Genomic DNA, 13271 nt, shown 5'->3' on the forward strand with positions numbered 1-13271 from the left:
GTAGGGGCTATGGTAAAATGGGAACACAATCCTCTCTAAAGGCATTTAAATTTTAAAAAAATGTTACAAGAATTTTTAAAAAATTTTTATTGACCAAATTTGTTCCACAATTTTCTAATTTGCTGTATAATAAAATGTGTTTCCTATTTAGAGTCAAAACACATTCTTTCTGAATGAGTGCTTAGAGCCCCCCCCCCCCTCTTCTGCACCTTGACATTATAGACACAGCAGCATATTAGCAGGTGTTTCTTACCTTTGTGCGCCAACTTTTCTGGCTGTAAGTTCAAAACAGGACTTGGAATTCTGGATTCTACACCCTCTGTCCCATCTTCTGGCTGCTCGGTGGCAGCAGCCTCAGGTGAAGGACTGGTGGCCAGGCTGCCAGCCCAGGTAGGCTCTGGAGGCTCATTCTCTTTGTCCTCAGCTTCAGAGACACTGACCTACACAAAACATCCACATTTTTGTTTCTGGTGATAATCAAGTCAGAAAAGTTAGTTTGCTTTGGGGAACATTTAGGGGAAAATTCAGCATTGCTTCTTCTCCCCAACTCTCCAATATTATTTCAGTAAAAACTCAGGAAACAATGCCCCTCTTCTATGTCATGCATCCTGAGTACCTAAATTATGGACGCTCCCACTGCCAGGCACGTGCTGGACCTTCCAGAGAGATCTGCATGCAGGGCATGAAAGGTGGTGAGCTTAGGAGGAGTTAATCTTCATTCTTTTCATAGTCACTGGCATGAGGAGGGGAAATAACCTAGTTTCTCTGACCTTTTTTAAAATAGCCTTTTCTCCATTTCTTAACACTAGATAAATTAACAATATATTCCAGAATATCTACAACAAACTCTCAATCGATTTTGAGATTGGGGATGGGGGTAGCAGAGGACAATAATACAGCTGAAATAAAAACAGTAGCAATCACTTTTCATCTCATCCTAATATCTGGACCCCAGCAAATGCCAGTGCTGCAGGATACTTAGCTTCAAAGAAGTTTTAGAAATGTTTGTTAGCTAAGGAACAAAGGAATATAATTATAAAAGCAAGTTTTCTGGACTCCAGTTTCTGTTTTATCTATATTTATGATATGTAATGAGACAAGGAAAAAAAAGGTATTTTGCTTCAAAAAAAATGTCAGATCAGTTATTCTTGACTACAATTGCCAGGAGCAAGGGCAATCATTTATGGGACCAATTAAGTTCTTTTACTTTTTTCCTCCTTGGACCCCAGCTACAGGAAATTAAATTGATCATTTATCTTGGTCTTGGCACAGGATGGTCATTTATCCTTTCAAGGCCCTCTTTTTTCCTTTTTTTTTTTTATTTAATAGGCAAATCTACAAACAAAGTCAAGTAATTTTTGATGCCTTCTTACCTATCATCCTGTGTCTAGAGCCAGCTGTCACCATTAGCTCTTCTCTGCTGTCTAAGCAATTCCACTGTTTCTGATTCTGTACACACACACACACACACACACACACACGGGGAAAGGCCAATCAATTATGTTACTCGGAGTTGGTTCTTTGAAAGAATTAATAAGATAGATAAACCATTAGCCAGCCTTATTAAAAAGAAGAGAGAGAAGACTCAAATTAATAAAATCATGAATGAGAAAGGAGAGATCACTACCAACACCAAGGAAATACAAACGATTTTAAAAACATATTATGAGCAGCTATACACCAATAAATTAGGCAATCTAGAAGAAATGGACACATTCTTGGAAAGCCACAAACTACCAAAACTGGAAGAGGAAGAAATAGAAAACCTGAACAGGCCAATAAGCAGGGAGGAAATTGAAGCAGTCATCAAAAACCTCCCAAGACACAAAAGTCCAGGGCCAAATGGCTTCCCAGGGGAATTCTATCAAACGTTTAAAGAAGAAATCATATCTATTCTACTAAAGCTGTTTGGAAAGATAGAAAGAGATGGAGTACTTCCAAATTTGTTCTATGAGGCCAGCATCACCTTAATTCCGAAACCAGACAAAGACCCCACCAAAAAGGAGAATTACAGACCAATATCCCTGATGAACATGGATGCAAAAATTTTCAACAAGATACTAGCCAATAAGATCCAACAACACATTAAGAAAATTATTCACCATGACCAAGTTGGATTTATCTCCGGGACACGAGGCTGGTTCAACACTCGTAAAACAATCAATGTGATTCATCATATCAGCAAGAGAAAAACCAAGAACCATATGATCCTCTCAATAGATGCAGAGAAAGCATTTGACAAAATACAGCATCCATTCCTGATCAAAACTCTTCAGAGTGTAGGGATAGAGGGAACATTCCTCAACCTCTTAAAAGCCATCTACGAAAAGCCCACAGCAAATATCATTCTCAATGGGGAAGCACTGGGAGCCTTTCCCCTAAGATCAGGAACAAGACAGGGATGTCCACTCTCACCACTGCTATTCAACATAGTACTGGAAGTCCTTGCCTCAGCAATCAGACAACAAAAAGACATTAAAGGCATTCAAATTGGCAAAGAAGAAGTCAAACTCTCCCTCTTCGCCGATGACATGATACTCTACATAGAAAACCCAAAAGCCTCCACCCCAAGATTGCTAGAACTCATACAGCAATTTGGTAGCATGGCAGGATAAAAAATCAATGCCCAGAAATCAATGGCATTTCTATACACTAACAATGAGACTGAAAGAGAAATTAAGGAGTCAATCCCATTTACAATTGTACCCAAAAGCATAAGATACCTAGGAATAAACCTAACCAAAGAGGTAAAGGATCTATACCCTAAAAACTATAGAACACTTCTGAAAGAAATTGAGGAAGACACAAAGAGATGGAAAAATATTCCATGCTCATGGATTGGAAGAATTAATATTGTGAAAATGTCAATGTTACCCAGGGCAATTTACACGTTTAATGCAATCCCTATCAAAATACCATGGACTTTCTTCAGAGAGTTAGAACAAATTATTTTAAGATTTGTGTGGAATCAGAAAAGACCCCAAATAGCCAGGGGAATTTTAAAAAAGAAAACCATAGCTGGGGGCAACACAATGCCAGATTTCAGGTTGTACTACAAAGCTGTGGTCATCAAGACAGTGTGGTACTGGCACAAAACCAGACACATAGATCAATGGAACAGAATAGAGAACCCAGAAGTGGACCCTGAACTTTATGGTCAATTAATATTTGATAAAGGAGGAAAGACTATCCATTGGAAGAAAGACAGTCTCTTCATTAAATGGTGCTGGGAAAATTGGACATCCACATGCAGGAGAATGAAACTAGACCACTCTCTTGCACCATACACAAAGATAAACTCAAAATGGATGAGAGATCTAAATGTGAGACAAGATTCCATCAAAATCCTAGAGAACACAGGCAACACCCTTTTTGAACTCAGCCACAGTAACTTCTTGCAAGATACATCCACGAAGGCAAAAGAAACAAAAGCAAAAACGAACTATTGGGACTTCATCAAGATAAGAAGCTTTTGCACAGCAAAGGATACAGTCAACAAAACCAAAAGACAACCTACAGAATGGGAGAAGATATTTGCAAATGACGTATCAGATAAAGGGCTAGTTTCCAAGATCTATAAAGAACTTATTAAACTCAACACCAAAGAAACAAACAATCCAATCATGAAATGGGCAAAAGACATGAACAGAAATCACACAGAGGAAGACATAGACATGGCCAACATGCACATGAGAAAATGCTCCGCATCACTTGCCATCAGGGAAATACAAATCAAAACCACAATGAGATACCACCTCACAGCAGTGAGAATGGGGAAAATTAACAAGGCAGGAAACCACAAATGTTGGAGAGGATGCGGAGAAAAGGGAACCCTCTTACACTGTTGGTGGGAATGTGAACTGGTGCAGCCACTCTGGAAAACTGTGTGGAGGTTCCTCAAAGAGTTAAAAATAGACCTGCCCTACGACCCAGCAATTGCACTGTTGGGGATTTACCCCAAAGATTCAGATGCAATGAAACACTGGGACACCTGCACCCCGATGTTTCTAGCAGCAATGTCCACAATAGCCAAACTGTGGAAGGAGCCTTGGTGTCCATTGAAAGATGAATGGATAAAGAAGATGTGGTCTACGTATGCAATGGAATATTGCTCAGCCATTAGAAACGACAAATACCCACCATTTGCTTCAACGTGGATGGAACTGAAGGGTATTATGCTGAGTGCAGTAAGTCAATCGGAGAACAAACATTATATGGTCTCATTCATTTGGGGAATATAAATAATAGTGAAAGGTAATATAAGGGAAGGGAGAAGAAATGTGTGGGAAATATCAGAAAGGGAGACAGAACATAAAGACTCCTAACTCTGGGAAACGAACTAGGGGTGGTGGAAGGGGAGGAGGGTGGGGGATGGGGGTGAATGGGTGATGGGCACTGAGGGGGGCACTTGACAGGATGAGCACTGGGTGTTATTCTGTATGTTGGTAAATTGAACACCAATAAAAAATAAATTTATTATAAAAAATAAAAAAAATTCTGTTACTCGTGTGTGTATATTTTTACAAAAATTAAAATACTACTAGGTAAATCAAAATAAACATTTCCATTGGGACTAGTTTGGTCAACAGCCTGATATAAAAGGTGCTTAATTCAAATGCAATCATGACTCTTCACTAGCCCCAAAACACAATTTTTGGGACAAATGGAGTAAAATTGTGGGCCACCTGGCATTCCTCTTTCTTTGAGAATGATCTGGTGTGTATGTATATTGATTTGAATGGGAGGTTTTGTTACTATCATTGGACTAAAGAATTTTAAGACTGAAGGAAAATTTTGTGAGTACTTCATTTTCTGTAGAGGAATCTAAAGCTCCAAATGATGAAAGAACTTCCAAAAATCACTTGATAAGCTAGTGGTAAAATATGAGAAATGTCTGTTTCAAGAAAAAGATAATTATTTTTTGGTTTTGTTGTGTTTGCCTGCACATATTTTGTTAAGGAAAAAAAATAAGTTAAAAGCTTGACTAAAGAGTAGTTTATCAAACATAAAAAAGCCAACAGCAAAAAAAAAAAAAAAAAAAGCCAACAGCTATTAGGCTACACTTCAGACATCCTATCTGCCAATTTAGAAGATTCCTTTGAAGAAGTTCACTGGACAGCAGTTTTCTTAAAAGACTTAACTTGGCCTATAAATCATTACCTTGTTCAAGCCTTAAGGCCTCATAAGTTATTCTTTACCACTTGTAAGTTTAGGAGTGTGTGTTTTCTTCCTCAGTCACTGCATCATTTGGGGCTTTTGACTACTACTGCTACCTCAGGTTCTAGAACAAGTGAAATTAATTTTTTCTCATAAATGAGGGTGATTTTATCTTTTGGTTCCATGAGATTTCAAATTATTTAAACAAATGCATAATCACTATGATTTGCCATTTTCATAGTTTTCTTATTACAAAAACAAACATTAATTGAGAGGAATTTAGAAAATCTGGACAAGCAACAAGAAGAAAATAAGAATCACAAGGGATCCCACCTCCCAGAAATAATCATTGTTGACATTCAGGTGTACTTTTAGCTCAATCCTCTTCCTACATGCATTTTTTTTAAAAAACAAAAAAAAAATGCTGTAGTGTTGTTGTTTTTTTTTTTTGTAGTGTTGGTTTTTAATGTTTTTTGAATTTAATATATTATGGTTCCATTTATTTTACTGTGACCATAAAATACCATTGAATTACATAACTATATTTCAATATATAACAACAATATCCTTTCTTAAACATTTATTTGCTTTTTGTTTTCTGTTGGAAAGTTGGTCCCGGCAGCAAAACCTCACCCAATAACCCAGTCAGCACCAGCGCTCCCCTTCCAGTTGTCTCACAGTACCTCCTACTGCTCCTCTCCTTGGCCCTGACCATACAGAAGCTAGCCCCTAGCCCAACACTATTTTCTATCATTTTCCATTTCACACGTGTAACCATCACCTCCCTGATAAGATAAATTAAACCATGCCACGGTTTTCTTCATCTTCATCTCATTCCTTTTTCTCCCTCCCCTTTTTTCTTTCCTTTTTGTTTTCTTTTTAAAAATCTTTATAGCACAGAACAGCAAATAGTAGCATTGGATAAATTCAGAATGAGTTACAGGGAGAGAGAAGGAGAGAAAGGATTTGGGATAAATTATTCCATTCCTTTAGGTTTTAATGTCATCAGTTTTTTAAAAAGATTTTATTTCTTCATTCCAGAAGACTGAGAGAGAGGGAGGCAGAGGGAAAGGCTGGGTCCCCATGGAGCAGGGAGCTTGCTGCGGGATTTGATCCTGGGACCCGGGGATCATGACCTGAGCCAAAGGCAGATGCTCAACCCATCGAGCCACTCAGACGCCCCTAATGTCATCATTTTAAAGTAAGATAAGATTAAACCCTGATGTGATTTCTATCTCTAAAAGTGGAAATTAACCAGCTCCAAACTTTCCCAGCAGAATGCACACCAAATTCAGTCACTGCCTCTAGAGAGAGAGGAGGAGGAGGAGGACCAGACTGAAGACACAGGCAAGCACCCGAACTTTATCCGAGCACAAGTAGAGAACAAATGGGAACACTAGTCTGTCCTATCAGCTCACGGGCCTGCCTTGGAGGAAACGAGTGGTCCCAGCTCCAAGCAGGGGCTCCCCACAGTAGAGACACGGAAGAGGAAGTAGAGGCCCGTGAGGGGCCAGCTTCTGGAGTCCAGGGCTGCTCCGTGCAGCGGGACAGGCAGATGGGACATGGGACGCTGTCAGTCTCTTTGGGCCTTAGAGCAGGTCTTTAGGAGAAGAAAGCCGATGGCCAGCGGCCCCTGGGGATGTGAGGGTATGAGCTGACGGGGGATCACTAGCAGGTGCCGCACTGTTCCAAAAGGTCATTTGGTTTCTGAATTCCAAACATTTTCCTCGGAATCCAGCACCCAGAATCTTGGATATATTACAGCAAGCCTTCACGTGGGAGGCACGTCTTCTCGGAATGAGTGCTAATGATCATCTGCATTAGCCCACGGGTTCAGGCTTCGCTTTTCCCAGCCTGAGGGTCCAAGCTTCTCGAGGTTGGCTGCGGGGGATTTGCTCCCGCCAGCTGGTTCTACAGCCAGGGCCCGCAAGGTGCCTGCGTTTCTAGGCTTCCAACCTTAATTGACTCCTTCCAGGTGACAACACTTCGTTGCCAGGTCTCTCAGCACATATTTAAACTGATGCTCTTTATTTGCATTTAAAGTTGCTGCGGACTAACAGGAACACCTGAAGTTTGAGCTGTGTGCCTCCCCTGATGGCCTGCAGCTGTGCTAGAGGGTGGACTACGGGATTTTAATCTGGCTAAAGCCTCTCCTCCCTTAGTATAATGCTCTCCACTCTGGCATTGCCCAGTAAATGCTTCTGATTGTTCTTTCTAATCACATATTTTTATAAAAAGGACAAAGAGCCTAGCAATAATCTCTTACTTTGCAAATGAGGGAAGAGAAACCACAAGAAATAGATGATTCACCCAATGTCAGGCAGTTGTCAAATTTCATTTCTAAGATGTCATTCGCTGTGAGATACAGTATAAATTTGAAAAGTCTTCTTAAAAAGGCCACAACACATTAAATAGATGCATCCTCATCTCTGAAGTAATAAAAAATATTGAATTTGGGGCATCTAGGTGGCTCAGTCTGTTAAGCATCTGATTCTTAATTTTGGCTCAAGTCATAACCTCAGTCATGAGATGGAGTTCCACATCTGGCTCTGTGCTCAGTGTGGAGCCTGCTTAGGCTTCTCTCATTCCCTCTCCTTCTGCCCCCCCCCCCCAATACGTATATACTACAGAGCCAAGGAAATAAAATGTTTAGCTTCAGGATTGAGAATACAAGCCAAGTTTCCTGACTTCTAGGTCCAGAATATTTCTTCTAGATCAGTCTGCAATGCATTTTTTTCCTCCTTCATAAGATAGAAGCATCTTATATTCTAAAGTAATAAGTTTATTATTAGCAATATATGATGCTTATATAGAACTTCACTAAGCAATACTAATATTAGTTGTTATGCAGTGTTATGCAAACTATCAAGAATTTGAGAGTTTTTTGACCACCACAATGAGAGAGTATTGATTTTATTTTATAAACAAATAAATTATAATATCGATCAATATGACCATATCTATATATGTGGCTTAGTCAAGGTCACTTACAAATAACAAGGTCTGATTTCAGGAAATCAACTTAGTTTTCCTGTCAGTGGAGAGCCTAAACTAACACAAGTCTCAGTTTCAAGTTTTTTTGAAAGTTTGAAAAGTCCATGTGTTTTAAAAGCATTGATTATGACCTTTGGATAGGATATTTCATTTAATAATGAGTGTAATATGATCAAGCAACTTCTAAAATTTTACCTGAATAGGACATTAGGAGAAAATACAGATATACTCAAATATTTATGTTATTTTTCCTAATGTACCACCATGGAGGCTTAATACCAAGCTAAAATATAGGCCATTGTATTATACACAGATTTTTTAAAGGTAATTCAGCCAAATGGAATTATATATATAGAAAAAATATTACTTATTTTTTAAGAGTAAAAAATAAATGATGCTATCAACAAGTAATGAATAAACTGGATAGGATGTAGAAAAGAGAGATAGGACAAGAGTTTTGAGAACATATTTATTAATATAGACAATTATCAGACTCAATCTAAGAGAGTAGAGATATGGAAGAGGAGAAAAGAGTTGATAGCATGGATAGAGGGATGAGAAGTGCAGATCAAAGAAGACAATACCAATGATTGGGGAAGAAAAAGTAAGAATAGAGCTACAGATGTATTCCAGGTGTCTTGTCAGATGCCTGGCTGGTTGGTGGGACCATCCCCCTATGGAAGGCAATCTGGAGGACCTGAATTGTGAACAAATTCCATGTTGAATGCCGGCAAAACACCCAGGATGTGATCTGCACAGACAATCAAATATATGAATCTGGGGCCCAGAAGAAAAGTCTGGACTGGGAGGCAGATTTGAGAGTTGTTAACATAAGAAAGAGAAAAAGGCTAAGGTCAGATCTTAGAGAAGTGAAGAGTTTAATATTTAAGGAGTAAACAGAGAAAGTGAAACCCCAAAAACAATTGAGAATGCTAACAAGGCTGAAAGGGGAACAAGGAGAAAGAGGACTCTCAAAACCAAAGAAAGGAGTGGCATGGTATTCTACGCAAAAGAGAAAATAAGTAAGAGGATGGCAATGAGGATGTGGCAATTAGGACATCACTCATCATTGTTCCAGCAGAGTTTCAGTGGTATATTGGAGGCAGTAGCCTGACTTCAGAGGTGTTCCCAAGTGAATGGAAGTGAGGAATGTGAAAGGAGAGAGAGGGAAGGAGAGTGAAGGGGAGTGAGTGTGTGTGTGTGTGTGTGTGTGTGTTTGACAGAGAGGCAGAGACAGCTGAGGCTGGCCTGTGGAATCATTTTATAATAAAAAGATAGAGATAGGATAATAAAAGGTGGACGTGAACTATGAGGTTAGAGGATTTTCTTAGATGGGAAAATCTGAAGCCTACTTGCTAGAACAGAGAGGGAGTCAGAAATACTGGCAGGAAAGGAAATACTGGTACAACAGTGAAGAAGGTCTGAGTTTTGGAAGAGGCAGAAGGGGATGGGCCTCAGAGCACAGGTGGGAAACTAAAAGGTGTCACATCAGAATTGAGGATAGAGCCTAGGGTCATGTTGTAGGATGAAGGGACACAAGGGACACATCCAATTCTGGTATCAAGTGAGAACCTACCCAGGTTCTGGTTTTTAAAAATATTGCCAGGAGGAGCCCATTTCAGAAGCAGCCTACTCTAGAAGATCTCGGGGTGCAGTAAGAATGAATAAATATTGCAGGGAATGGAGGGCAAGAGATGGGAGAGCCAACAAGGGTGAAAATGAGATGGGGAGCTAGGAGCAGCTGTGTGACAATGACAGGAGGGGAGAAATGATGCAAGTGGCATGGGGACCAGAGAGAGAATTTCCCTAAATGAGAAGGTGGGACAGCCAGCAGTCAGCCTGCTGTGTTAGTTTCCTGTCATTTACATCAATAAGGTATACATTTCCTCCATGGAAATGAGGGGCCTGCATCCTCACATTGGACTACATGTCCTGATGATAACGAAGGCAAGGAGAAGACTCACAGCTCCCACTTCCTCCACCACATGTCTCCACTTGGTGTGGAGCTACCCACAGGGACCCTTCCCAGACTAGTTTTGACTCTCCCTTTCACTGGCTTGTTGTGGAATCACTCTGCCTAGAAATCCCACAGCCTCCTTTCCACTAAGAGGAACATATCGCTGCTGCCAGTTATTTAAGTTATCTGCAATCAGGGAACAAAGTTTTATAATACAAAAAGAAGCTTTATGGAAAGGATAGACAGGGCTTCTTTTTGTTCTACTCTTTCAACCGGAAAAAGAACTAGGATATTGTTACAAGAAACCAGTTCCAGTGAATAAACAAGCTGTGTTTTGACATTACTTTATTAATGCATTTAGAATGACAAAAAGTTATTTCATGCAGGAAATTAATATGCTTATTTGCTTAATGGACTGAATATAACCAGTTGGTCTGACTAAATGATATTTACTTAATTTTATTGCCCCACTCCCATTTATACCTTGGAAATCTTAACCTAACTGACTACACCCAGAAAGAATAAAGGAACATGAGTGCCAACATTTTTACTCCCATAAAAGATAAGGATTTTTTTAAACGTACAATTGATATCTTTCATTGAAAAGAAGTTTTAGATTTCTTTTTTAGCCTAACATTTGGTAGAGCACTCATTTGGTCAGTAAGTATTTACTAAGTATGTACTGTGTGAAAGATGGAGCATATTTTTAAGTCATGAGTGGGACACAAAATTTAATTAGACACATCACATTCTCAAGGTATTTAAGTCCATTAGGAGAGTTGAGGTATATACATAAATAATTATTAACAATGTAAAACGTAACACATTCCATACAAAGTGTAAATTATCCTGAGATTTCAGGAGAGGAACAGAGTAGAATGGATGTACATGTTTAGCTTCCCAAGACTGGCCTGAAAGAACAACAGAGTAAGGGGTTACCGAAGAGTTACAAATTTAGTAGAACCTGGGAAATCCGTCTGCTCTATTTCCCAACATACCTGTGCACAGATGTTTAGTGTACCTCAAGTTCATTCCACAATATGATAAAAGACTTAGTATGTAAGTCCTTCCTAGAGGTGGAAACCCATTGACTTAGATTTCATACAGAAGTATAAATAACTAGATTTTTCTCTAAGGACAGATTTCCATAGAAAGAAGAGGAAGAAGGAAAGCGAGATTTAGATGCTGTAAGGAGTGGTAGAGGCAATACAGAAAGGAAAGAGAGACACACGGAAAGGGAAGTAGGACTTCTGAGATGGTTTGTTTGACAGTATTGCCTAGGGCAGGCTTGGGGAAAATCAGAGAATTGAAAAGTTTGGACAGATCAACTTTACATGTTTGGATACTGTAATTATAGTTTTAGATAAAGGTGGATCTTAAGTATGCTTTTGTATTTATGTGTGTGTACACGTTATATAAACATATGAGAAACACAACTGTGAATATACATGCACAGATATTTGTTCAGACTAAAATCTATTGGGAACGTTCATTGTCTAAAATCCAGTCTTGCCGGCATGCCTGGGTGGCTCAGTGGTGGCCTTTGTCTCAAGTCGTAATCTTGGGGTCCTGGGATGAGTCCCACATCAGCTTACCCACAGGAGCCTGTTTCTCCCTCTGCCTATGTCTCTGCCTCTCTTTGTGTGTTTTTCATGAATAATTTTTAAAAAATAAAATAAAATCCAGTCTTGCCTTGGTGCTTCTGCAAAGAGAGCCAGAGTGAGAAGGTCTAGAGATGAGGGCCATCCAGGAAGCTCAAGTCCATTGCAAGCTTCCCTATCTCTGTTAGAGGCACCGGAGAAGACCTAGCTGAGGCTAAGTTTCCCTCTATGTGGCTCTTGGTGTTCTAAATCCAAACTATTTGGGATGCACTTTTCTTACTCTTTGCCCTCCACAACTCCTAGAATGCTTCACCTGCCATAAAGTGGTCACAATGCTTGTCTCTCAGGGCCATCTAACTTCCCGTGTCATGATACCAGGGGCAAAGGTACTTACTGTTCCTCATTCTGTGTCACAAGTGCATTGAAGAGTGCCTCAGGCACCTCTGCTTTCCTGGAGCAAACCAAGCTTGTTATTTTTTTTTTTCAAGCTCATTATTTTCCTTCAAAACCCCCCACCCTGCCTCCTCTAAGTCTCCATCTCAGCAGACTGTGTTTCAGTTCACTCCAAATCCAAGTTAGAAACCCAGCTGGCTAACCTCTCCCTGACCTCCAGTCCATCCAGTCACTAAATCCTGTTCACTCAACCCCAGAAATGGCTTCCAATCCATGCCTGCTTTCATTCTGACCTCCCTGCCTTAGTCGGGGGCTGCATTCTCTCTCACCCAGATGAGTACAAGACCTCACAGTTCAGCTCAGTCTCCTGTCCTCTGATTTATCCTTTGTGCTGCAACACGATTATTCCTCCTGCAAACCAGACATGACCATATGATGCTTGCTTTAGAAACTCCTCTGCTTTCTCCCGGCTGCCTGCCCTACACATGAAGTTCAAGCTCTTTCACTTGATACATGAAGCATGTATAATTAGTCCTGACTGTCCCACTGTACCACTCACCATCCTGCCACACTCACCACAGGCTCCAATTAGACTTAACTTTTCCTAATGTCTTGAGATGCTTTGCCTTTTGGAATCCTCCTTTGGCCACATGTTCCTTCTGCTGGAAATACCCCTCCCCTTACTCTTGTCATGAGAAATTCCCACTTATTCTTAAAAGTCAGCTCAGTGTCACTTCTTCTGGAAAGCCTTCTTTTACTCTGAAATTAATTGCAACGTCTCTTGTGCTTCATCTACAGCTTTGTTAAAGTTCTTAATAATTCTTGTATATATCCATCTCCCTGATAGGCCATGGACTTCTCTTGAGCAGGAACTGTGTCTTAAGAACCACCCACTGGTAAGCAGTAAATAATCAGTATATACTATGGAATGCATTGATTATAAGGAGAGCTCAGGGTCTAAGTGACACTTGCTAGATGAAACCTAAGTCTACTCTTATCTAGGAGATGTTCACAAGGGACAGATTGAGTAGGACAGGGGCAAAAGTGGTAGGTCACACAAGTAGGCAAGGCCCCAGGAGCACTGCATGCTCAGAAGGAGACAAACTGTGTACTTTATTGTCTGTAATTTACTTTTAAATGCTCAGTGAAGACCAGGATCAGCAAACCCC

At 40.0% G+C, this 13271-nt stretch overlaps 1 protein-coding gene and 1 long non-coding RNA gene across 3 annotated transcripts in view; one reads left to right on the forward strand and one right to left on the reverse strand.

Moving 5' to 3' along the window:
* The window catches only part of LOC121474922, a 49773-nt gene that overhangs the window by 26419 nt on the left and 10083 nt on the right, over positions 1-13271 (forward strand). The gene's annotated exons all lie outside the window — the stretch shown is intronic.
* The window catches only part of COL28A1 (collagen type XXVIII alpha 1 chain), a 162057-nt gene that overhangs the window by 5093 nt on the left and 143693 nt on the right, over positions 1-13271 (reverse strand). For both annotated transcript variants that reach the window (XM_041728092.1, XM_041728093.1), the window contains one exon: positions 254-440. In XM_041728092.1, coding sequence (XP_041584026.1) covers positions 254-440 — 187 coding nt within the window. The remainder of the gene's footprint in view (positions 1-253; positions 441-13271) is intronic.

This window comes from Vulpes lagopus, chromosome 13 (genome assembly GCF_018345385.1).
Source record: "Vulpes lagopus strain Blue_001 chromosome 13, ASM1834538v1, whole genome shotgun sequence".
NCBI lineage: Eukaryota > Metazoa > Chordata > Mammalia > Carnivora > Canidae > Vulpes > Vulpes lagopus.